The following is a 24,156-nucleotide window of genomic DNA, read 5'->3' on the forward strand; positions in this document are numbered from 1 at the left end:
AGGAAACAATGGACCAATCCTACGCCCAGATGACCCCCTCCTGACTACCAGGATGAATGAAGTACTGGAGCGAGTAATGACATCTTACCAGAAGCCACCAGATTACAGCAAAATCAGACAGTGCCGCCAGAAACCAGAAGAATCAGTCCATGATTTCAAGATCAGACTGGAAGGAATACTCAAAACCAACAGTGGGCTGCCTGAAGATGCTCACGACAATGGTCCCTACCACAGCCAGCTAAGACAATGCCTTATGGACGGTTTCCAACCACACATCAGCGGGTTCATCCAAAAACACTTTGTGACTCACAGAACTTTGAACACCAACCAATTGATGGACTGGGCCAGTCATGCAGAGGAGAACCATAGAAGAAAGAAGGGAATGGACAGCACAACAGCCATGGCAGCGCTGACTGCAGCCATAAGAGGAATGGCGACGTCTACTGAGACACATGAGTCCTCTGAGGTGTACGCTATGCAAAGAGGAGGAGAAAGGAGAGGTCAAAGAAGAGGTCAAGGTCAACAAAAAGGGGGACCAAGCCTGAAGTGCTACAACTGTGGGAAACCAGGACACCTGACTAGAGAATGCAGGAGTCCCAAGAAGTGTTTCAACTGCCAGAAAGAGGGATACATGGCACGTGAATGCCCCCTCCCGGACAGCCGGAAGGGAGGGAGCAACCGAGAACCACCAAGAGACCCCCCATTAAATCCACGATATGATCAATGACTATTAGAGGGAGAAGAAGATGAGGGTGATGAGCCAGAAGAACCACCAAGTCCGTGCTTTGGACCTAACACCTAACAAAAGAACAAGGGATGGATGCTGACGTTTTTATAAGCGGACCTCTCCCACTTTTACGATCTGGAGATGAACGTTTCTCAAGGGTCTGTCAATTGAATAGGTGGTTAGGCAAGGTGTTGACTGCACTATTCGTGAGTTTCATTGACAATTTCTGCCTTTTTTGGGAGTGTAAAAATCTTGACAAAGCAGACGGTTTCTGTCTAAATAGACAAGGGGATAAGTTATTAGCTGCCAACATTTTCTACTGTGTGCGTCATTCACCGCCATTGTCACGACCCATTGGAAAGGAGGGTGGACCCAAATGCAGGACTCGGGAGACGCAGAGGTAATTCGGGAAAAACGTTTATTAATCCAAGGTCGAGAATCGGGTTGGCAGTCAGGTATAGCAGCGGTAATCAGAACGTCGGGCGTAGAGAGCAGATCAGCGGGCAGGCAGGAGTCGGTACACGTGAGATCGATCAAGGACGGCAGAAGTGTCAAAGGAGTCAGGCTTACAGCGTCTGTCGGAGAACAGGCGGAGGTCGGTACACACAGGAATATGATCAGAGATACGGGGGTGCTGGAACGGGGCATGAAGCTCAACGATCTGGCGGAGGACCAGTCGTCACCAGGTCCTATAAGTACCGGGCGTAATCAGCAGAAACAAGGTCCAGGTGTGTGCTGACTAATTGGCTGGCCACGCCCAGCCTGGGCAGGATGCCAGGAGCATGACAGCCCTGAAAGGAAAATGTTGACAAAAACCAAGGACAAAAGGATCCACTTGTTCCCAAACAATCGGAGGAACAAACTATGTTCTTATCAAAGTGCTAAATGATATAAGGTTGAATACTGACTCAGAAAAGGTCTCAATTTTGGTTGTGGTCCCCATTAACTGCGAAAAACAAGGGATTACTGTATATCTATGTATAATTGCTCTTACACAAACTTATTGTAGTCCAGAATCTGTTCTTATTAAAGTTCTAAAAGATATAACATTGGAAACTCACTCAGGAAAGGTGTCAAATTGGCTTTTGCTGGATCTCAGCGCGCCTTTAGATACAGTGGATCACAATATATTGCTAAACAGGTTGGAAACGTGGGTAGGACTAAATGGAACGGTCCTTAAATGGTTTAGGTCCTACCTGGAGGAGGTGCTCAGTCTCAGCGAATGGGAATGACCTTTGGGGTTCCTCAAGGGTCAGTTCTTGGACCTCTCCTGTTCAGCCTGTATATGCTACCCTTGGGTCAAATTCTTCAAAACTTTAATTTTGAATACCATAGCTATGCAGATGAGACAGTTAGATTTAGCAGTGTCTCCAGATGACTACAGTTCAATTGAAGTATTGTGGCACTGTCTAAATCAGATGAATAAAAGCCAAAATTTTCTTTAACTAAATTACAACAAAACTGAGACTATTGTTTTAGGCAATAAAGAAAAGAGAATTGCTGTCCGTAAACACCTGGACTCTATCTTTGAAAACCAAAGACCAAGTCCGAAACCTTGGTGTTCTGATTGATTCCGACCTGACTTTCAACAATCATATCAAATCAATCACAAAAACTGCCTTCTACCATCTGAAGAAAATATCGAGCGTGAAATCGGATTAACCTCACATTTTCAAAGTACAATACATACAGTGAAGAAAATAAGTATTTGAACACCCTGCTATATTGCAAGTTCTCTCACTTAGAAATCATGGAGGGGTTTGATATTTTCATCATAGGTGCATGTCCATTGTGAGAGAGATAATCAAAAAAGGAAAAATCCAGAAATCACAATTTATGATTTTTTTTTTAACAATTTGTGTGATACAGCTGCAAATAAGGATTTGAACACCTGTGTATCAGCTAGAATTCTAACCCTCAAAGACCTGTTATTCCGCCTTTAAAAGTCCATCTCGACTCTTTGTATTATTCTGAATCAGATCGACCTGTGTGAGGTCATTAGCTGCATAAAGACACCTGTCCACCCCATGTAATCAGTAGGACTCAAACTTGTCCTGTCCAAACCTGTCCAAAGACACCACAGACAAAATTGTACAACTCCACACGGCTGGAAAGGGTTACAGAGAAATTGCCAAGCAGCTTGGTGAAAAAAGGTCCACTGTTGGAGCAATCATTAGAAAATGGAAGAAGCTAAACATGACGGTCAATCTCAATCGGAGTGGAGCACCATGCAAAATATAACCCCGTGGGGTCTCAATGATCTTTAGAAAAGTGAGGAATCCACCCATGACTACATGACAGGACTTGGTCAATGACCTGAAAAGAGCTGGGACAACCGTTTCCAAGGTGACTGTTGGTAACACACTAAGACGTCATGGTTTGAAATCATGCATGGCACGGAAAGTTCCCCTGCTTAAACCAGCACATGTCAAGGCCTGTCTTAAGTTTGCCAATTACCAGTTGGATGATACAGAGGAGTCATGGGAGAAAGGTTTGTGGTCAGATGAGACCAAAAGTGAACTTTTTGGTCATAATTCCACTAACCGTGTTTGGAGGAAAACGAATGATGAGTTCTATCCCAAGAACACCATCCCTACTGTGAAGTATGGTGGTGGTAGCATCATGCCTTGGGTTTGTTTTTCTGGACACGTACTGTATTCAGGAGAGGATGACCACGGCCATGTATTGTGAGATTTTGGGGAACAACCTTTTCCCTTAGTCAGAGCATTGAAGTTGGGTCATTGCTGGGTCTTTTCAACATGACAATGACCCGAAGCACACAGCCAGGAAAACCAAAGTGTGGCTCCATAAGAAATATATCAAGGTTCTGGCGTGGCCTAGCCAGTCTCCAGACCTAAACACAATAGAAAATCTTTGGAGGGAGCTGAAACTGAAACTCCATGTTTCTCAGCGACAGCCTAGAAATCTGTCTGATCCAGAGAAGATATGTGTGGAATAGTGGGCCAAAATCTCTCCTACAGTCAGTGCAAACCTGGTAAACAACTACAAGAAACGTTTGACGTCTGTAATTGCAAACAAAGGCTATTGTACCAAATCTCAACATTGGTTTTCTCAGGTGTTCAAATACTTATTTGCAGCTGTATCACACAAATAAATCGTTAAAAAAAATCATCCATTGTGATTTCTGGATTTTTCTTTTTAGATTACCTCTCTCACTGTGGACATGTACCTACGATGAAAATTTCAGACCCCTCCATGATTTCAAAGTGGGAGAACTTGCAATATAGCAGGGTATTCAAATACTTATTTTCTTCACAGTATGACATGACCTATCTGATACATTGTTAATTCAACGACCGGCCTTTAAATGTTTTTTTCCGAGACATTGGTTGCGCTCATATTCAGCATTTCATTATCACTTAGCAGGTCACTGATCGGAAGGATTTCATTTTTTTTCAGGTAGGTTGTTGGACTTCCATGCTTCACTCATTTTAGACACTTGTGCTCCTGTAGCCCACAGGGCTTGATTCTTTATATTGTTGAACGTGAACCAGACAAGACACTTTTTGCCAACCAACTATGTAACTTGTTTGTGTTTTGTGAAAGGGTCGAATGACTGATGAGAATTGTTTGATTTGTTTTGGTCTTGATTGAGAATGAAGATTGGGTTGATGTTTTACATTTGTAAACTCTGGGGTGATAAGTTTACATTAAGATTTGGGTCATTTTGGGACTTTGAGTTGAAGGTGATGGCATGTCGCACAGTCACCACCTCTGCCCATTTCCCAATGGTTTCTGTTTCTCACCTGCTTGACACATCTTTGCTCAATGTGTGTCACTTCCACTTTTCAAGCAGTGACTACAACCAATCTCATCTTTCTGACATCGTACACAACGCCTCTTGTGTCTCTTAAAAACATTAGCAGCTTGCTTTGTCAGGTGATTATCAATAGTTTTTCTCTCATGTTTGGCAGATTGTACTAGCAATTATACTTGGCCTGTGAGCTCCCTGATTGCTGTTACTTTCCTCAAATTTTGTCAAGATGGGGTTTTCTTTGGGTGTTTTGGTTGGTTTAGCTGAGGAGGAAGTTGTCAGGGGGTTAGTTTCCTCCTCAATTTCTTCCACTACCTTTAGAGGTGCTCTGTGAATGATTTGTAGCTTTAATCTTTTGTGCCTTCTCATTTTCATGATGTTGAGCGAGCGCCATTTTTTGACACAGCAGTTTAACTCTCTTTTCATTCTGTAAATACATTCTCATCTCTGCTCTTGCATCATCATTTGACAACCCTGTCATGACAGACTGAAAGCATTGACTATGGGCCGACTCATTATATTTCAGGCCAGACTGGGCACGTTTTCTTTTTTTATGTTTTGTTTTATTTAAATGACCCATAATGCTCGTTTCTACGTAGTTTGGGCTGTCGTTGTTTTGAATTGTCGCACTGCTTCCCGGTTGCCAACTTCTTCAGCAGGAGTGATGACACTTTTCTTTTAAAAGCAGCTGCATGACTAGCCCTTGTAGTTGACATTTGTTGTCTTAGTTGATGTAAAAAAAAAAAAAAACGAGACATCGAATATCTTACTGAAATGTAAATGTACACCTGTTAAACCATCATATGTACCTGTATATGACTACACTATGTGGTTTTCTTTTTATATTAAATCTATACCTAAATATAATGTACTCTATTGACCTTCTGAAAATATTTTGGAAAAATGTTGCGCATTATCTAGGAGACATTATGGTAAAATAAATAAAACCTCTGAATGAATGGTCAGCACCACCTTACCCACCCTTGAAGACTTGCACACCACTTGAACTAGGATCCTTTCAGACCCTCCACATCCTGGCCATCAGCTCTTCCAGCTTCTTCCATCGGGTCGGTGGTATTGATTAATGCAAATCAAAACTAGCAGGCATTCATCTTTTTTTTCCTTCTTGCAATGAAGTCATTAAATTCTTGATCACCAAAGCGACTACTTTCTGCCTTGCGCCGTTGTTGGGACACACCCTCACATCCTGCTGGTCCAGTCAGTATTAGTATTTGTAAAATATACTGTAGACTATTGCACGATTCATCCCTTTTAACTGCACCCTTTGCATAATTGTCATTGCACTAGTCTATAACGATGAAAAGCGAATGGGTAAGAGCACTCTCTACATGCTTAACAAAATGCGGGGCATTGACACACTTAACCACTCTAAATGAAGAAGACTGCATCTTGCATATCCGTGACTTTTATAAATAATAGTTCCTATTAATTGAATGTCTATTGTTCTTTGTTCTTGTCAGTTTGTTCTTCTTCTCAGTAATCAACATGAAAGTCGTACCAGTGTGGCACCGACTCCCAGAGACAAATTCCCTGTGTGTTGTTACATACTTGGCCATTAAATCTGATGCTGATTCTGATTCCGAACTTGCAAAAAACAAACAACTCACAAAATAGTTGTACTTTTCCAATGTGTGCTCGTGTGATTCCATGATAGTCAAGTGTCCAAGACAAATGCAAAGCATCCAGGGTAAAGATTGACATCCCTCCTAGCCAATCGGATGTCAGGAAGATGCTATGGCAATAGCGAATGGGAGAGCAGCTCTATCGTGCCACACAAACCAAGATACAGGATATTTATGTTTGGCGGAATTTGGCAGCTGCAAATCCAGAGCCCATTTTTTCCTTTCGTATACTGAATTTCCTTCTAACTAGAGACTATATTTTTCTGAGGAGGTGTTTCATAATCTGAATTTTTCATGACTAGAGATGTTTGTAAATAGAGGTACATTTGAATTACACATCTGTATTGGACTCTTATTAATTTTGTTTATCTTATGGGCGGCAGAGCTGGTAAAGCGTTGGCCTCACAGTTCTGAGGTCCGGGGTTCAATCCCAGACCCGCCTGTGTGGAGTTTGCATGTTCTCCCCATGCCTGGGTGGGTTTTCTCCGGGCACTCCGGTTTCCTCCCACATTCCAAAAACATGCAACATTAATTGGACACTTTAAATTGCCCCGAGGTATGATTGTGAGTGCGGCTGTTTGTCTCAGTGTGCCCTGCGATTGGCTGCTAACTAGTTCATAGTGTACCCCGTCTCTTGCCCGTACACAGCTGGGATAGGCTCCAGAACTCCCCACGACCCTTGTGAGGATAAGCGGTGAAGAAAATGGATGGATGGATGTTTATCTTATGCTTTATCAAGAGAAGTCTACCATAGGAAAGAAAGTGTGTAGCAATGTGTGGTGTGTATGAGTGTTTAAATTCCTGATATAATCCGTCAACATCTTTGACACTAAACATGCTCCTCTTGTGATAGATTCTTGAAGAACCCTTGAAAAAGAAGTTGATCACAGGGATGACAGATAATTATGTTTGACCTTGAGGGATAAAAAGATCCCAGGCCATTAACAAAAACATGCAACGACAAAATGGGTGTGCATGTGTGCACGTGACAACAAGACCTGTGAATCACAGAAAATTTACTTGGGAATGAAAAATTCACCAAAATGGTGAGTAAATGAGGACCCAGAGAGCATACCTTCTCCCGATGATGAAGCCAAACACCATGAACGCCAGGATTATGGTTCCTGCCACTGCTACCAATGCTATGATGATGACAGGATTCTGCTCACTGGAGACAATTGCAGCTGATGAGAGGGACAGGTATATGGGACATGGACAAACATACAGAAAAATTTAAATCGTGTTAACCTTAGCATCTGAAAGACTACAGTCGATGACAATTTGGGCACAGCGAACAGCAGCGTTAGGACTGATATACCATCCTCTTATCACTCTCTACCCTCCCCCCCAAAAAAAAAAAATAGCAGTCGACGGTTCTGACTAGGGTTGAGCCTGGAGTGCTCCAATTGTCAAATTTGTATTTTCACAAAAGAATCCCTTAAAATAGCATTGTTTAAAAAAATGATCTTAGTCTGACTTGAGTTAAAAGTCAATTTCAATCATGTGGGGGATTCAAAAGTGTCACTACAAGTATTTTACTAACTGGTTGCCCTGCTATTGTCTGGCAACCAGTTCAGGGTGTACCCCACCTCCTGCCTGTTGATTTCTGGGGTAGGCTCCAGCACCCCTACAACCATCGTGAGAATAAATGAATGAATGTTTTGTTTTGTTTTGTTTTGCAGCACCATCAGTACTTTTACTCAAGTTCTGATAACCAGTACTTTTCACACCTTTGGCTGCCGCCGGCGTATAAAGTGCATAAAATTGGATTGACAAGGACTGTTGTGATTAAATTGTTAGCACTAAAATGCCTCACTAGGCAAATGGAGAATTGTAGGATTATTTGAATTGCATAAGGACTTTTTAGTTGTTTAAATCTTTTAATTTTCTTGGAACATAGATTTCTAAGCATAGTGTCCAGCCAAAGTGTCTCAGTAACTGAGGAAAAAAGGAACAGTTCTCCCAGGACAGCAAACAATATGAAACACAAGTGTGAACGGTTTATCTAACAAACATTTTCTCTTTTTTTCCACTCTCAACAATGACATATATTGAAAGACTCGTGTGCATATACACACTACATTTGCAGCACATCAATCAATAGCAGCAGTAAACACAAAGATAATTACAAAAATACTAATTCAAACATCACACATTCACAAAGACATGAAAAAAGTGGGGAATTGGGCAGGAGCGCAGGGAGCATCTACCGTATTTTCCGGACAATACGTCACCCGTAGTACAAGTCGCACCAGCCATAAAATCCACAGAAAAACACATGCACTGGAGTATAACTCGCATTTTTGGGGGAAATGTATTTGATAAAATCCAACACCAAGAACAGACATGTCATTTAAAAAAATTAAATGACGAACAATTTAAAATAAAAATAGAATAGAGGCAACAACAGGCTGAACCGTATGCTTATGTTCCAAGACACAACTGAGAACGTGCCTCGTATGTGAACATAACATATTGAGTTATTCCGATAACTATAGCATAAATAACATACTAAGAAGTTTACCAAAACCATTTGTGTCACTCCAAATATCCGATAACTAAAATCTAATGCAATTTTCATCCTCTGTGTCAGTTCGAAACAAGTCCGCCAACTCCAGAGGTAGACAACCCGCCGCTTTCTCTTCTACGTTGCTTATGTCAGACTCATCATCGGTTGCATTTATAACTGGCCTATTCCAGCCTCTCTGAATCCCGACAGGATGGTTTTGGTTGTCACGGAAGCCCACACTTTGTCAAGCCATTTAATGACTTCCCAGAAAGTTGCATGACGGATCTCCCCGGAAGCTGTGTTCTTGCAATGATGCAGAAAAAAAGTTTGTTCTAGTGAGATTATTTAGAGGGGCGGCACGGTGGCTCAGTTTGTAACGCGTTGGCCTCACAGTTCTGAGGTCCCGGGTTCAATCCCGGACCCACCTGTGTGGAGTTTGCACGTTCTCCCCGTGCCTGTGCGGCTGTTTGTCTCAATGTGCCCAGCGATTGGCTGGCAACCAGTTCAGGGTGTACCCCACCTCCTGCCCGTTGACAGCTGGCATAGGCTCCAGCAATCCCTGCGACCCTTGTGTGGACAAGTGGCCAAGAAAATGGATGGATGATGTTATTTAGAGGAGTACTCATGCGGCTGTATGTGGGAGGGCGGGCAAACACAACAGCGTTTAATTCCTTAACTGGGGCCATGATTGAGAGGCAAGCTAGAGAAATTTGGTACTCTGTAAATTGGTACGTCACCTCCTTTAAGCATGCCATTGGAGACGTAATGAATGAGAGCGCATGCACACTGATTACTGGAGCATGTACAAGTAGCCTAGCAGGCCATTAAGTTACTCCGGTTGCTCCCGATTAGCCACTCCAGGCCAGGTTTCAACAACAGGGGAATCACAATGGTATGTTTGAGGGTTCTTGAGTGAAGGATCTGTTTGTTTAATCAAACCTCCAGAAGGAAGAACATTGTGGTTTTGTCCTGGTGGTGTAACACTCGACCAGGTCTAACCTCTCAGCAGTGTCCTGAAGATTCCATAGTAGTTTGCCCAATCAGTCTACATATGCTTCGTGAATTTGGAAAAGGTGTCTGACTTTCTCCAAGGTGTCTGAGATTCTTCCCAGAGAACATGCTGTGACGTGAGAGACTCCATGATTTTTGGAGGTGAAAACATGGGGATGCTTCTCAATTAAACCTGAAAAAAACAGCTACTACATGACAAAATTTCTCTTTCAGTCTTTTTCACTTTTCACCAGGGATTTTTTTCATCTTTTTTCTTTTGTTTACCACCTTCACTTCCAGCCATAAATAGTCGTAACTCGATGAGAAGGTCGGTCACACATATCAACAACAACTCATCTGTCATGAAGAATAAAAGCTTCCACACTGAGCAATCTCTGAAGAGGAAGAAGAGAGATTCATCACACTTGACAGATTTACTCGGTTCAACCGGAGAGACACAGGCCAGTGTCCTCCACTCACTCAACGAGAAATTGTCAATTACACTCAACTTGCTGCGTCAACTGGATCACAAAGCTCAAAAACAGCTTTGTGTTTACAAATTAACAGGTTAAGGAGCTAAGATTATAAAATGGCATGCTTCAGTCAAACATGATTTGAACAACAGCAGAAATTAAACCTATCAGACAGGGTTATGAAACAATCAAAGAAACCATGCTATACATTCGATCAAGAAGCATGCAGTCTCATTTTTTCAGGCATTCCAGAAAACGCACCAGAAAACCCAGACAACAAGATATGGTCGACAAGTTACCTTTCACCGTGTTCATTGATTGTGAGGTCCCCATCTAGGAAACCGACCACATCCCATCATCGCTACATTTGAACACATAATGAAAAATATTTGTGAAAACAAAAGGTTGAAACCTCAAAGGACATCTGTTGGGGAAAAAAACAGTTCTTCAAGGAAATTCAACGAGACGTAAAATCATGTACACATTGGTGAAGAACAACAATGAGAAAAGCAAAGGAATTTGGTTGGTGGTAGCCATAACAATTTACAAGCGCTTCATGATTAGCTTTTTAATGTTTAATTGATAAAAACCAAGATAAATGACTTCATTTCCCACTTTGAGGAACACAACAGCACCACTGTGCACAAACTCCACCTCCTCCTGACCAAGTACTGGCACTAACTTGGGACAACGTGAAAACATGTCTCAAAAAGTTTAACACATGAATAGCTCTTGGCCCAAACAACATACCTGATCATGTTCTGAGGGAATGTACAGTTGAACTCACAGATGTCTTCATGGACATCTTTAACACCTCCTTGAGTCAGGGTTTTGACCCCACGTATTTCAAAGCCACCATCATCATCTTGGTCGCAAAGAAGTAATCTCGCTCAATCCTCAATGACTACCATAAGGTACCACTCACTCCCATCCTGATCTAGTGCTTTGAAAGGTGAGCCATGCACCACATCAAGTACTCCCTCCCCACCTCTTTGGATACCCTCCAGTTTTCATATTGCTCAACCGGTCAACTGATGACATGGTCCGGCTCCACCTCCCTCCACTCTGCACTCACACACCTGGACTCCAAGGATTCATATCTCAGATTGCTGTTCATAGACCAGCTCAGGATTCAATAACATCATTCTTCAACAACTGATCTACGAATTGGACCAGATGGGACTCAACACTTTGATGTGCAACTGGCTGCTGGACTGTCTGAGAGACCGCAGAAAGTACGGGTCAGCAGTAACAGATCAGGACCATCACTCTGAATAGAGGGGCCCCTCAAGGTTGCGTGTTGAGATCCCTCTTCTCTAACCTACTGACCTATGACTGCACACTGACATACAGTTCTAACCTTTTTATCAAGTTTCAGACAACACAACTGTGTTGGGTATAATCAGCAATGGGGACAAGAAGACAAGACACGGAGTGAGGTCAAGTGGTGAAAGGGAAACAACCCTTCCCTTAATGTTACTTGTTACATTTTTTGCAGAAAAATACCTAAATGCTGCTTCGCCATGTTTGCTTTGAACTCTGCCCCCCATTATTAGACCTGAGTCACTCAAGCTGACTAAAATTTCTTTCATGTATTCGGGACATAAAAAACATTTCATTATTTATAGACCTGTAGCAGAACTTTAAAATCTAATTTTAAACTGACTAGAAGCCAGTGTAAAGACTTTAGAATTGGAGTTATATGCTCTGACTGGTTTGTTCTGGTCACCACCTGCACTGCATTATTCGGAATGAGGTGCAACTGTTTGGGTAGTGCAGTAAGAAGACCATAACAATAGTATGCAATAGCAAAAGCATGGATGAGCTTCTTCTGGTCTGCTTGACACACGCAAGCCTTCACTCTCGATATGTTCTTCAGATGGTAACAGGCAGTTTTATTAATTGATTTGATATGACTGTTGAATTTCAGGTCGGAATCTATCAGAACACCAAGGATTCTGACTTGGTGTTTGCTTTTTAAATAGAGTGAGTTGAGGTTTTATGAACAGCAATCCTTTGTTCCTTACTGCCACAAACAATTGTCTCAGTTTTGTAGTGGTTTAGTTGAAGGAAATTTTGTGTCATTCAGTTATTTATCTGCTTTAGACAGTGGCACAACACCTCAATTGAAATATAGTCATCTTGAGACACTGCTACATATAACTGTGTGTCAGCGGCATAGCTATGATTCTCAAAACTACAGTTCTGGAGAATTTGAAACAAGGTTAGCATATACAGGCTGAACAGGAAGGGTCCAAGAATTGACCCTTGAACTGACCAATATGCTCTTGCCATTTGTAGAGATTGAGCACTTCCAATGGTTACAAATTAGCTCCTTTCCTCCAGGTAGGAGCTGAACCATTTAAGAGGAGACGTACACACACAAACGCACACACATATGCACACAAGGTGAAGGAGAGGCTCATAGCGTTGCAACATGATGATCATAAACACGGTCCTTGAACCAGCACGCGGAGCTGTCCTTTACCAAAAAAAGGCATTTTTCATCCATTTTAAAAACGTCGCCCGCATCGAGGAAAATCTTTCTCCACGTGCTGACGAGAAGCACCATACAGAGGCATGTTCCTGAGGCTGTATATTTTTTCACATTTTTCGAACCAGCGTTTTCTGGTAAAAAAAAAAAAAAAGCCTTGTCCTCGAGTGTGAGAAACACAATAAGGGTCCAACAGGGTGAAAAGTGCCCTGTCCGGAGCCCTGGAAGACATCCCAGTACCCGCGATGCTCGGGCCATTTGCTCTACAAAGTGGTTGATTCCTTCCGATGTGTCCCTAAAAGGTTAAAAGTTCTCCCAAATATGAGCAGATTCCTCTCGGTGGATCCATAAAAAAGTTGCCACCTCTTGGACACTGTGGAGGAAGCTTTGGCAGGGCTACAACACTGAGGTGGTACAGTATTGCAACTACATAATCAAAAAATGCTATAGCCTAAAAAAAAAAAAGAAAAAGTTACCACTACCACAAGACCAAGATACAATACATATGGAGCTGGTCAACAGACGTGCACAACAAGGGAATGGGTAGCTTTGACAAAATGTGCACAACAAGGAAATGGTTGGAACAAGGGAAGTTGGTCTCATTGGTCAATGTTGCGCCATCAACCAATCTTTTTTTTTTTTTGTTCATTCTTCCATATGTTGTGCTGGGGATGTGCCTTGGATCAATATGCATTGTATCAATCCACATCACGTAAATATAGTACCTAATATAAGCCGATCTGGCTTTTTTGGGGGGCGGGGGAGAGAAAAAAAGCGATGCACTGAATCTGTGATAGGTGATCCGCGAAGTAGAGAGGGATGATTATATACTCGAGTATGATTATGCAAAGACTTCATTTACGTACATAAAAGTACATAGCGTACTAATCAAGGTCTTTTACCATGAAGAGACCAGATTGTCCCTGTTCATGATTGCAGCCTTGTGAAGTGAAGATATGGGCGCCTGCTGACGTACTCACAGCTAAAGACTCCTCCAAATATATGGGAATGCATCGTGTGTGTTAAACCCACCGCTTTAGAAGCTTGTGTAATAGGGACACTCTCTAAAATAATAAAAGGAGAGGAGACGATCACAGTATTTTCAGAACTGTTCTGAGACTGTAACTGGTAACACTCTCATTCTAGGACTTCATCAGGAGTAAAGCCAGGATAATTGTGGACCACTTTGGGCAAAAATTTCTTCCATCTTGAACTTATAGTCTCGTTTCGCATTTCCCTTAATGCCTGCAGGATATTGCACAAGCATGTAGCAATGTTGTAACGAGGCCAGTAGTCTATCTATGCTGTTGTCGTCAACTGCCGAGATGAGATAATCCATTGTGGAGCGGGTGGAGCGTGCGTTAAAAGCACGAATGATACCTTGAACCATAGGCTGAATGAGCCATGTGGTGTTCGGAGGAAGAAACGCTATCTGGACCCAGTCATACTGCACGTCGGTTGTATGGCGTCCTGCACAGTCCATTAAGAGATGGGGAATGAAACAATGTAGGAAGCATTCCATTGTAAGAGCCTTTGTGATCCAGGCTTTGGAGTTGTGCGTCCAGTTGACGGGGAGCAGAGCCTTATTTTTGTTTTTTAATGCATGTGGATTTCTGCTTTATAAATAAGGCTTGGTTTCAGTAGAAAACCAGCTGCATAGCCACACATGCTGACAGTCACACGGTCCATGTGGGCCTTGAAGCCTGGCTTCTTCACTTGCTCCCTGATGAGGAATGTGGGCAAAGGAAGTCTTTCCCAGAAAAGACCTTTTTCGCCCAAGACATGGTCAGGGAGGTTGTCTCCCTCACTGATGAAGTTGGAAAATTCTTTCTCCACATAACAAGGGGCAGGATCTGTCTCTGCTGAGGAAGACTTGCAATATAGAGGCATGCTTTTTAAGCCGTAATGCTTCTGAAATTTTTTTAACCAACCTTTGCTTGCTGAAAATCCTGGTCCTCGAGGGGCTGAATCCCTCCTTGCAGTGCTAGTGCTGGTTTGAAGTTCGTCGGCACTTTCTTCTGCCTCTTCATCACAGTTACCGGGCAGGATTTGTTGGTAAAGGGCTTTAGCTTTTGTCGTGGTCATGTTTGTGTCCAAACTCACTGCTTTCTTTCAACAGTCTTTGATCCACAAAGCTAACGTGGCTTCCATGCATACAATCCTCTTATTCCGCAGACACACCACACGTTTTGCTTTCTTGTTGAAGGTCATTGACGCAATTTTACAGCTGTTTACCTCATCCATTTTTATGTAATAGACTGGATTAATTCACACCGTAATAGCACACCACAGAAGTGTAACTTCTGTCATCTATCAGCATATCTAGCAGTTTAAATTTTCACCGATCATCATCATCTTCCTCTTCTGCTTGGGTGCATCGGAGGAAGCTTTCTCGTCGGCCCAGCGCTTTGGCGGCATTGTGAATTACTGTACGTCTGTCGAGAGGTTATCGCCCACATGACAGTTTGACAGTGTAGGAAATGGAAGAGGAGGGAGGGAGAGAGGGAGGGAGTGACAGTAGCTGGGTGGGGCTTCGATGATGGGCAGCCAATTAGCTCACGTGATAGTAAACCCTCACATACTCTGATTGGTCCATGTTGCGGCGGGAATGATATCACCCAGTGATGATCACTCACCTTGTATCAATGTACCTTCCCGTACCTACAGTATGCAATGTATGTTGAGCTGGCTTTTTGTTTTTTGCTCCATTGGTCCATGTTGTTGCACCGGGGATGTTGCCTTGTATCAATGTACATTCCTCTAATATAGTACGTACTGTATGATGATCTGTTTTGTGTGTGTGTGTGTGTGTGTGTGTGTGTGAGAGGATGGGGTGAAAAAAAAAACCTGATGCACTGAAGCCGCAATAGGCGAAGCGAAAAGTAGAGAGGGATTACTGTATATATATATAAAAACGTTCACATTTATGTTCACACCAAGGAGCAAATTACTGTCTTAAATTAACCTACTCTGCATGTTTTTGGACTGTGGGAGGAAAGCAGATGTACCTGGAGATGCCAATATCATGTACATGTCAGTGGAATATAAAGCAAATGAACTTAAAATGATGTTTTTAAATCACATGATTCACGTGGCCTTGTGTGAAAAAACAATGCCTCACAAAACCCTAGAACTGGTTGGGTCATCCTCATCAACAACAACTGAAATCAAGCATTTTCTATAACTTCAAATGGGTCTTTCACATCTGTGTGGAGATACAGTGATACCTTGACATACAGCTAACTTTATTTGTGTGTTTTTCAACATATAACCCACTGCCGGGACACTTTTTTTGCTTTGTTTTGCGAGCCAGGATTTGATGTACGAATGACTGCCGGTACATGGTGGCGTGTTATAATGCTATAACGCACAGGTTCCGCTCAGCTTTTTGAGCTTCATTCGGTCTTTCCATTTGTGCAACTCGGCTTGGTAGCATCTCTGTGCAGCTCTGCTCGCGTTTTGCTGTTTTGCATTTAGTACAAGTGAATTTTCAACCATGCAGCCCAAGAAAGCAATTGCTAAGGAAAGCGGTGAGAGGAAAAGGAGGAGGATGTTCATGGATGTGAAATAATTGAAAAACACAAACAGGTTGTACGAGTGAGTGACTTGGCAAATAGTTATGACTCTTCCACGTCAACTACAGTGAAGAAAATATGTATTTGAACACCTTCTTCCATTTTCTAGTGATTGCTCCAACAGTGCGCCTTTTTTCACTAAGCTGCTTGGCAATTTATCCGTAGCCCTTTCCAGCCATGTAGAGTTGTTCAATTTTGTCTCTGGTGTCTTTGGACAGCTCTTTGGTCTTGACTATGTTACAAGTTTGAATCTTACTGATTGTATGTGGTGGAATGTTCATTTTTATTGTTTCCACCCTCTTTCCTAATCCGAGAAAAGGAAGCAGGTTCCACATGGTTAAATCGGATTTAATTTTAGAGATGAAGGAGTCGTAGTTCTCTGATACAATTGTATCCAGATTTGTAGGAATGTTCATCTCTAGGTATTTAATTGTTCTCCCCTGATGGGTTGGCTAGGGGAGTAAGTAAATGACAAAGTAAATGACAAAATTTGACTTTTCTGTGTGTTCAGTTTATAACCTGATATTAGACCATATTATGAGTTATTCTGGGAGGAATTTGGATCGGTGCCCCAAATATATCAGAATATCATCAGCAAACAGCAATTTTATATTCTTCATTGGTCATCTTAATGCCCTTAATCCTCTCGTTCTTTTGATCCATCAACTCAGAGGCTTGATAAAAAGAGCAAATAACAGCGGTAATGGGGGCAAGACTGACAACAACCCCCCTCTTGTCCAATGATATTGGATAGTCCTCCATTGAGCCGTATTTTGGCATCGGAAAAACCCGCTTAGCTTCTGAGATTTGACTAAGCTAATCTATTTACAAGAATCCCTGCAAAGTCCCCCTGTTGAGAAAAATGTATGTGCAGTTCGTTGTGCATGAGACTGCATTAGTCTGCGTGAGTATATGAGCCTCTTGTTGTGTATTCGCCTTGTTGTCACGGCCAGCGTTCCTGTGTCACCACAGTTAAGTCAAGTCTTGTTTTTGCGTCGGAGTCGTCCGTCGTTTTCATGTATTGGACCTTGCCTGTTGCCACGTATTTTTTGCCTCTGCTTTTTTTGGACTGCTAACCTGTGTATGACCTCCCCCTAGAATAAAACCACCCTCAACATCATGCCACTGACTCTGACACTGCATTTGAGTCCAGTCCCTTTTCGCATGCTCGTGACAGATCAAACTGGCAAGAACAGGAGCCAGCAGCAAAACGCGGTGTCGTCAGTTACGCTGCCAGTGCGCCTCCCAGCGCACTTAACCTGTTGACCAAGCATCCCCTATCCGAGTCGGCTCTGTTGTTGTGTCCTTTACTACCTTGTCACCTGCTCCACCCATGTGTTATGATTATCCCCCATGCCCGACCTGTTCACCACCACATGTTTTACTATTCTCAGATTTTTCTGATTATGAGGAAGTCCTGGACTTATATGACAACCTGCCCAATTCTGGCTCGGAAATAGATTTTTTTTTTCTATTTTCCCCTCCCTATTTTTAGTACAAGTCAGTTTGTCTCACCTCCCCCTGTTTCCACCCTCCCCCGTGTCTAAGTGCTAAGTGGTGGCCAGCGGAGGCGTCCAAGTAGAGTGCTGCTTTATGCGTCCCGCTACACTCCACCCAAGCCACACCTAGCAAAATCCTTGTAACTCTTGTATCCAGTCCAACCAAGCCTCGATGGCAACAGGCTGAGGAGGCACCTACCTAACCCCAGCTGCCTCATGCTCATGTCTCAGCTGTGCCTGCTCCACAGCTGCCACTTGATCATGTCTCAGCGGTGCCTGATCCATAGCCACCCCTTGCCCATGTTGCAGGTGCGGCTGGTCCACAGCCACCTCTTGCTCATATATCGGTGGTGCCACACCCCCAGCCACCTTTCCCTCTTGTCTCGGTGGTGCCAGAACCCCAGCTGTCTCTTCCTCATGTCTCAGCAGTGCCGAACCTCCAGCTGCCTCTCGCTTATGTCTCAGTGGTGCTGCACCATCAGCCACCTCTTGCTCATGTCTAAGCAGTGTTTGAACTCCCAGCCACCTCTCACTCATCTCTCGGTGGTGCCAGAACCCCAGCCGCCTCTGACTCATGTCTCGGGGGTGCCTGACCCAGAGCCGCCTCTTGCGCATGTCTCAATGCCACCTGACCCCCAGCCACCTCTTGCTCATGTCTTGGGGGTGCCTGATCCAGAGCCACCTCTTTCTGACGTCTCGGTGCCACCTGACCCCCGGCCGCCTCTTGCTCATGTTGCGGCGGCGCCTGACCCACAGCCATTTCTTGCTCATGTCACGGCAGCAGCTGAACCCCAGCTGCCTCTTGCTCTTGTCTCAGCTGTGCCTGACCCCTAGCTGCCTCTCGACCACGCATCGGCGGCACTCGACCAGTGGCGACAGTGTCTTTGAGACTACCAGCAGAAAGTCAGGAGATTTGGAAGCTGACAAGAAGTGGGCCTTTCAACGACTGGAGGAAGGATGGGACACCTTCAACATGGTCCTCTACACAAACGGATCAGAGATGAGTGGTACCGCAACAGGCAGTGGTGGAATCGTCGTCACCACTGGCCATCCAAGTCCACCGCTCCTTCGCCATTCCAACAGGCCGATGGTGTTCCTCCTTCAAGGCTGAGATCAAAGCAATGGTCAAGGCATTGTAAGTCATCCAGGCCGATGATACCATCCTGAAAACCCAAGTGGTCAGTAACAGTCTTTCCTGCCTCCTTCACATCCAGAATCCATGAACGAATGCAGCAAATCTACATTTACCAAGGATCGACTGCCAAGCAGAAATTAACTATGGAAACAAAGACCAAGTGACACTGAGTCAGCTCCGCTGTGGTCATCACCCCGCCCTGTAGTACTGGTTGGCCAATATCGGAAAGGCGGTGGACACCATCTGCAGAAAATGCGGCCTGGGGAACGAGACAGCGGAGGATGTCATCTACGATTGCCCCCCATCCATAGACCATCAGTGGAACCACCTCCTCCAGATATAATTGTAGGAGACCCGGCTATGATGTTGGGCATCTGGAAGAAATGGATGACCATGTCCGACCCACCGGATGTGTCCCAGCCAACAACCACCAACTAATTTACCCACTATTTCTCTCATTGCTCAACAACAGCAACAACAACAGCAGCAGCAGCAGCCGGCGTCTCTCGACCACACCTCGGAGGTGCTCGACCAGCGTCAGCAGCCGCTGCCTGTCGACCACGCCTCGGTGGTGCTTGACCAGTGTCAGGAGCCACCGGCTCTCAACCATGCCTCGCCAGGGCTTTGTCCGCAGTTGTCACCTGATCTTGTTCGGTTCCTGTTTTGCCATTGTCATCATGGACGTCAGCCTGTGTCGTCCCGCAGGGACCGTGGGGCCTCCTGAACTACTCAGCCAAGCTCCTCGCTTTGGGTGGCCTGAACGGCCACCAGACAGACTGGGGTGGGGATTGTTTCAGCTATGATTTAAATAATTACAGGTTGTGACTGTCCCACCAAGACCGTCTAATTTTCCTAGGTCAATTACAAGAACCTAACATCAAGATAGAGAAGATAGAGCACCTTTAAAAAATGTGGTTAGAGTTTCAACCCACATCTGCCATGTTTACTCTGTTAAGATGAGCCCCAAAGTAAGCGGGAGCTGATGCCTCACAAGTGCGGGTGAAAACCTAGGACGAATCTTTCTCCTAAAGCAGGTCCCGTTTCCAGTTATTTACTCTGTAATATGCAGGGACCACGGAGACCTTTAACCCTTTAAACTGAAATTTGAAACAACAGATACAGTAATTCTCTGCTATATCACAGGTCTTGTCTCACGGTTCCACTAAATTTCAGATTTTTATTACACTTTTTTTTTTTTACTTATATCATGATTGTACAATATAATCCATTGCACTTGCCCTCTGTCACTATACGCCGTTAGGCCTGTCACCATACATTTTTACAATGATATATTTCCTCCAAAACTTTCAAGATAAATGATAGTATTGTTTTTTTATGCAACTGTATTGTTTCTAAGCACCAGTTTGCTGCTTGGAAGGTTTGATTAGATCCTTAAAGCACTCAGAATCAAAGTGTCCTCTCTTAGAAACCACTCCCCCCTGGTCGCCCTCACTAAACTTGTAAACTGGACACACTAGCAACTGCTTGCACTGCGTTTCTATCAATTCTCACTCACTGCTACACATGCCTGTGTAGTACAGTTTCACCCTCTGTCTCTCTCTCTCTCTCTCTCTCTCTCTCTCTCTGTCACACACACATGCACATGCACACATACAAACACACACATGGCAAGGGAGAGACTCATAGAGGCTCTACGTTCGCTCACCTGCAGCATTGCCACATGATGAACATAAACGCAGGCCTTGAAGAAGTACGCGTGGGCGGTCCTCTTCCGAAAAAGGCCTGTTTCATCGATGTTAAAAACTTGCTCCCCGCCATCAATCACTGATGAGGTTGGGAAGCTCTTCCTCCATGTAACGACAAGCAGCACCATACAGAGGCCATACTGTTTTAGAAAATTTTTAAATCAGCCTTTGCTGGTCAAAAAAGCCTTGTCCTCAAGGGGACGAATCACAATGCAGGGTCCAACAAAGAGAAAAGTTCCCTATCCGGAGCCTTGGAAGACATCCCAGTAGGTACCACATTGCCCGTCCCATTTGCTGCACAAAGTGGTTGATTGCTACCGCTGGATCCCTAAAAGGATAAAAGTGCCTGTGGAGTTACCACTTATTGGGTGCGCGGAAGAAGCTTTCCCTGGGGCACAACGCTGAAGTGGTATTGTGACTACATATTCAAAAAATATTCTCGCTAAAAAAAGTTCACAAACACAACACTAAGATACAGTGCATATGCGAGATGGTCATCTGCCTGAACAAGGTAATGGGCAAAACAAGGAAATAGGTGGGACAGGGGAAGTTACTGGGTGAGGCTTCGATGATGCGCAACCAATCAGCTCACGGGATAAAGCTTCTTGCACTTTCATTGGTTGATAACTAATGATGTGCCTTATATCAACGTGTCTTTCCGCAACATACCAATATGGCTGTATTTTTCACGTTTTGTTTTTTTTTAATTAATAAAAACCTGCAAAGCACTCAAGCCACAAAAAGTGAAGCGCGGAGTACCGAGGGAACCCTGTATTATTCCACCACACAATTTTGACAGCAGAGAGATCTTGAATGATGGGAGGCCACTCTCGTAGTTGCGCTCAGCTACTACAAAGCAACACTGTTGTAACAAGTGTAGAATGTGGCTTGGCATTCTATCCATTCATTTTTTGAGCAACTTATTCTCACGAATGCTGTAGACAATCCCGGCTGCCATTGGCCAGGAGGCAGGTTACACCCTGAACTGGTTGCCAGGCCATTCGCAAACAACCTGGAGACAGACAACAGTTACACTCACAATCCCACTTAGGGGCAATTTCGATTCTCCAATCAATGCATGTTTTGGGGGTGTGGGAGGAAACTAGAGTAAGTAAGTTTCTTTCGGCTTGTCCCTTTCGGGGTCGCCACAGCGTGTCATCTCAGATGAACGCACATATATATTTGGCACAATTTTTACGCCGGATGCCCTTCCTGACGCAACCCTTCTCAGGGAGTGGAGGCCCCAGTGGGATACGAACCCACAACCCCTGGTTTACCAAACCAGTGCTCTAACCGAGTGGCTGGAGAAAACCCACCCAGTCACAAGGAGAACATGCAAACTCCACACAGGCAGGGCTGGGATTTGAATCCCGGTCCTTAAAATTGTGAGGCCAACACTTTGCAGCTTCATGGCATTGTCTTGCTGAAATAAGCAGGGATGGCAACGAAAAAGATGTTGCTTAGAAGGAAGACCATGTTGGTCAAATACCTGAATGTACCTTTCTGCATTAGTGAGACCTTTACAGATGTCATCTGCACTAAGACATCCCCATCACAGATGCTGACTTTTGAATTTTGATTTTGACTGATAACATGCTGGATGGTCCTTTTTACTCTGGGTTGGAGGACACAACACCCATGATTATGAACACCTAATTGAAATATGGACTCCTCAGACCACAACACACTTTTCCACAGTGTATCAGTCCATCTCTGAGGGCTTCTCTGTTGGGTGTTCTTGCTCAATGGTTTTCACTTTGGATGGTAGAGTTTTAACTTGCATTTGAAGAGGTAGCAACAAACTGTGTTCACGAACAATGTTTTTCCTGAAGTGTTCCTGAGTCTACATGGAAATACTCTTTTTAGAATGTTGACAGTTTTTAATCCAGCCCCATCTTAGGGATCAAAGTAGAGGGCTTTCAATTTTGTTTTTTTGGCCTTGCTTTTAACATGCAGAGGTTTATCCAGGTTCTGTAAATCTTTTGATGCTATCTTGGACTGTAGGTGATAAAATCCCCAAAATACTTGCAATGCTAAATTAAAAAAAAAATAGTTCTTAAACTGCCCATTTGCTCACACAGTTATTCAAAAAGTGCTAAACTTTGCCCAATCCTTGCTTATGAACAAGTGAACCCTTGAAGATTATACTTTGATCCCCAATCAAGACATTCACCTGTTTTCAATTAATCTGTTCACCAATGGGTTTATCATGTTAAACAGGCTTAAAAGAAATCATGTAATGAGAGTGGGATTGGTGGAAATTCAGATACAATGGGATGAAGAATAAGAACAGGATGAAAGCAGATTATTTGGCAGAAAAAGAAAGGGAAAGCACAGAGTCTGCAACTGATTGTAGGGACTTTGAATGTTGGGACTATGATAGGAAAAGCACAGGTGTTGGTTGAAATGATGATTAGAAGAAAGGTTGATATATTGTGCATCCAAAAGAGCAGGTGTTAAGGCAGTAAGGAGATGTTTAGGGGCAAGTTTTAAATTATTTTAGCATAGAGAAGATGGGAAGAGAAATGGAGGAGGGGTTATTTTAAAGCAAGAGTTGGCTAAGAATGTATTGTAGGTGAAAAGAGTATCAGATCACGTGATGAGGCTGAAACTTGAAATTGAGAGTGTTATGTATAATCTGATTTGTGGCTATTCCCCACACGTAGGTTGTGATCTGGGGTTGAAAGAGAAATTCAGAAAGAATTAGATCAGGGGTTGGAACCTATGGCTCACGAGCCATATCTGGCTCTTTTAATGGTTGCATATGGCGCGCAGAGCCCTCACTGTAGGTGTCATTTCGCAGGCAACGCAAATGAGGCAGAGACAGTTTGTCCAAGTGTGGTTGGTGTATTTTGCTCTGGCAGTCGATGTGCAGAGGTGCAAAAGGGTCGAACGCAGATCGGGTTGGAACAGCGAGTTATGGAAACACTTTTGACAAAGGTCGCACAAAGAAAAAGATATGAGTACCGAAGTTTTCAACAAGAATGGACAGCCTTTGTGGAGAGAGAGGGTTCTGCTGTGTGTCCAAATTATAATGATAAAAATGCAACGAGTGTCTTGATGTGGCCTGCGATTGGCTGGCAACCAGTTCAGAGTGTACCCCACCTCCTGCCCGTTGATAGCTGGGATAGGCTCCAGCACTTGTGAAGATAAGCGGCTAAGAAAATGGATGGACTGAAAATGCAATGATGAAAATGCTCAAATATAAAGCGTCACTTCAACACATGCCTTACGATGTTTGCAACAAAATATCCTGCAGGGTACAGCAGGAAGAAAGCATGTCAAGAGCTACTTTCCAGAGTCCAAGTTAGTCAGCTCCAAATCCGTGTTCGGACCCAACAGGGTGAATGGAATTCAGATCGCTTTGCTCATGCTTTCGCAATTGTGAGAAATGGAAAGCCATTCACAGATGGGATGTATGCCAAAGCATTTGTACTTGATGTTGCCAATAAACATTTTGACAACTTTGCATAACGACAAGATAACCAAACGGATAAAAGACATGCCTTTGTCAGCAAGAAAGATTCTCCATCATGATAGCAAATCAAATTGAATTATATTCAAGATTAATGGATGGAAGTCTCAAACCCTGCATGAAGCTCAATCTAACAAAGTATGAAACAGACTAAA

At 43.6% G+C, this 24,156-nt stretch overlaps 1 protein-coding gene across 7 annotated transcripts in view; it reads right to left on the reverse strand.

The window, feature by feature from the left end:
• Positions 1-24,156, reverse strand: part of epha7 (eph receptor A7) — a 217,983-nt gene that overhangs the window by 56,594 nt on the left and 137,233 nt on the right. For all 7 annotated transcript variants that reach the window (XR_009793889.1, XM_061812988.1, XM_061812991.1 and 4 more), the window contains one exon: positions 7,221-7,329. Coding sequence is in view for 6 of the 7 variants with exons in the window: in XM_061812988.1 (XP_061668972.1) it covers positions 7,221-7,329 (109 nt within the window). In the remaining variant the exon portion in view is untranslated. The remainder of the gene's footprint in view (positions 1-7,220; positions 7,330-24,156) is intronic.

This window comes from Syngnathoides biaculeatus, chromosome 23, assembly GCF_019802595.1.
Source record: "Syngnathoides biaculeatus isolate LvHL_M chromosome 23, ASM1980259v1, whole genome shotgun sequence".
Classification (NCBI taxonomy): Eukaryota; Metazoa; Chordata; class Actinopteri; order Syngnathiformes; family Syngnathidae; genus Syngnathoides; species Syngnathoides biaculeatus.